The following is a 1,572-nucleotide window of genomic DNA, read 5'->3' on the forward strand; positions in this document are numbered from 1 at the left end:
AAGGTCCTGAGTTCAATTCCTGGTGACGCGTTGTGTCCTTGAGTACAGTTAGGCAGGTTTTTTACGATCATCAATCCCTAACTTTCCTACTATTTCCAATCCCTTTTTATCTATTTTATCTAAAGTGTTGCTGGGTTCCTGTTTATATTTTCTGAGTATTTCTTTTCTTAGTAAACTGTTGTAAAGTGTATTGTCTCCAATATAAAGGTTGCCAGTTTTGTCTGCTGGCACAATTATTCCTTTTGTTTCTTGAAAAATCTTCAATGACAAAAACCAAGTAACTGGTCGAAGTCACTTTTTATATCAGAGTGCTATTTAGGGTCAAAAGGATGGAGAAGCTAAATCTAGATTTCTCACTCAAAGACATACCAATTCCATCCGAAATGAATATTTAAAGCTAATAACAGCCAGTACAAGCTCCTTCATTAGACGAATGAGATGGAAAGTATTCTTCTACGACAAAGAAAAGAAAATAGAGGACCAAATGATAGATACGAACATGTTCAAGAAAGTATTTAAATCACCAAGGAATCCACCTGCAAATCGTCACATAGCACCATTCAAGGAAGAACTATACAAAATAATATGTAATCTCAAATTCAGGAAGTACCTGGCAAAGAGAAATGAACATCAGCAGAAACTGAGTAAAATATTGAAGATTTTTCAAGAAACAAAAGGAATAATTGTGCCAGCAGACAAAACTGGCAACCTTTATATTGGAGACAATACACTTTACAACAGTTTACTAAGAAAAGAAATACTCAGCAAATATAAACAGGAACCCAGCAACACTTTAGATAAAATAGATAAAAAGGGATTGGAAATAGTAGGAAAGTTAGGGATTGATGATCGTAAAAAACCTGCCTAACCGTACTTACTCTTCCTTTTGACTCTTTTACTTTTTACTTTATATATATATATATATATATATATATATATATATACATACGTGTGTGTGTGTGTGTGTGCATGCACATTTCCCTCTTTCTTTTCTTCCTTCACATAAACTATCAATACTGCTCCAGATTACTAACTATATATAAACACTTCATCCAAATTATTCAATTTCTACTAGGGATTTCCTTACATGTCTATTTAACACATGTCTATTTAACACGTAAAACTTTGTAATTCCTATCTGCAAATGAAACATGTAACAGCAAATAATTTTCAATTTTCTTTTGTTATTCAATAATATTTCCTCAATTTTCAAATTTAATATAGTATTCAACATGAATTATAATTATTTTCTCCTTAAGCAATGTTACATACATCAGGTGTTTTTTAATACAAAGATTTATTTGAATTCAACTAAAATGAGCACAACATCTCCTTTAATCTCTAATGTGTCCACTTGATTATAAGCTGGAAATCGGTGGTTGAAGTTTAGGTAGTGGCGTCCATTGACTAAAACCTAGATTGTAAAAGAAAAAATTCCATTAAATCATGTATGTTTAAACACTGAAATTAAACTAAATTTTGAAAAATAAATAAAGTCATTTTCTCTGAAAAAAAATCATAAAATTCTTAATCCAAGTCCATAGCAAATCCTTAATATACCAACAGGAGTTT

General features: G+C 31.0%; 1 protein-coding gene across 1 annotated transcript in view; it reads right to left on the reverse strand.

Annotated features, from left to right (window-relative positions):
- Positions 1-906: 906 nt before the first annotated feature.
- LOC106880823 (galectin-4) overlaps positions 907-1,572 on the reverse strand; it is a 124,810-nt gene continuing 124,144 nt past the window's right edge. The window contains exon 9 of the mRNA XM_052971968.1: positions 907-1,414. Within this exon, the coding sequence (XP_052827928.1) occupies positions 1,298-1,414 (117 nt within the window). The 3' untranslated portion in view covers positions 907-1,297. The remainder of the gene's footprint in view (positions 1,415-1,572) is intronic.

This window comes from Octopus bimaculoides, chromosome 11 (assembly GCF_001194135.2).
Source record: "Octopus bimaculoides isolate UCB-OBI-ISO-001 chromosome 11, ASM119413v2, whole genome shotgun sequence".
Taxonomy (NCBI): Eukaryota; Metazoa; Mollusca; class Cephalopoda; order Octopoda; family Octopodidae; genus Octopus; species Octopus bimaculoides.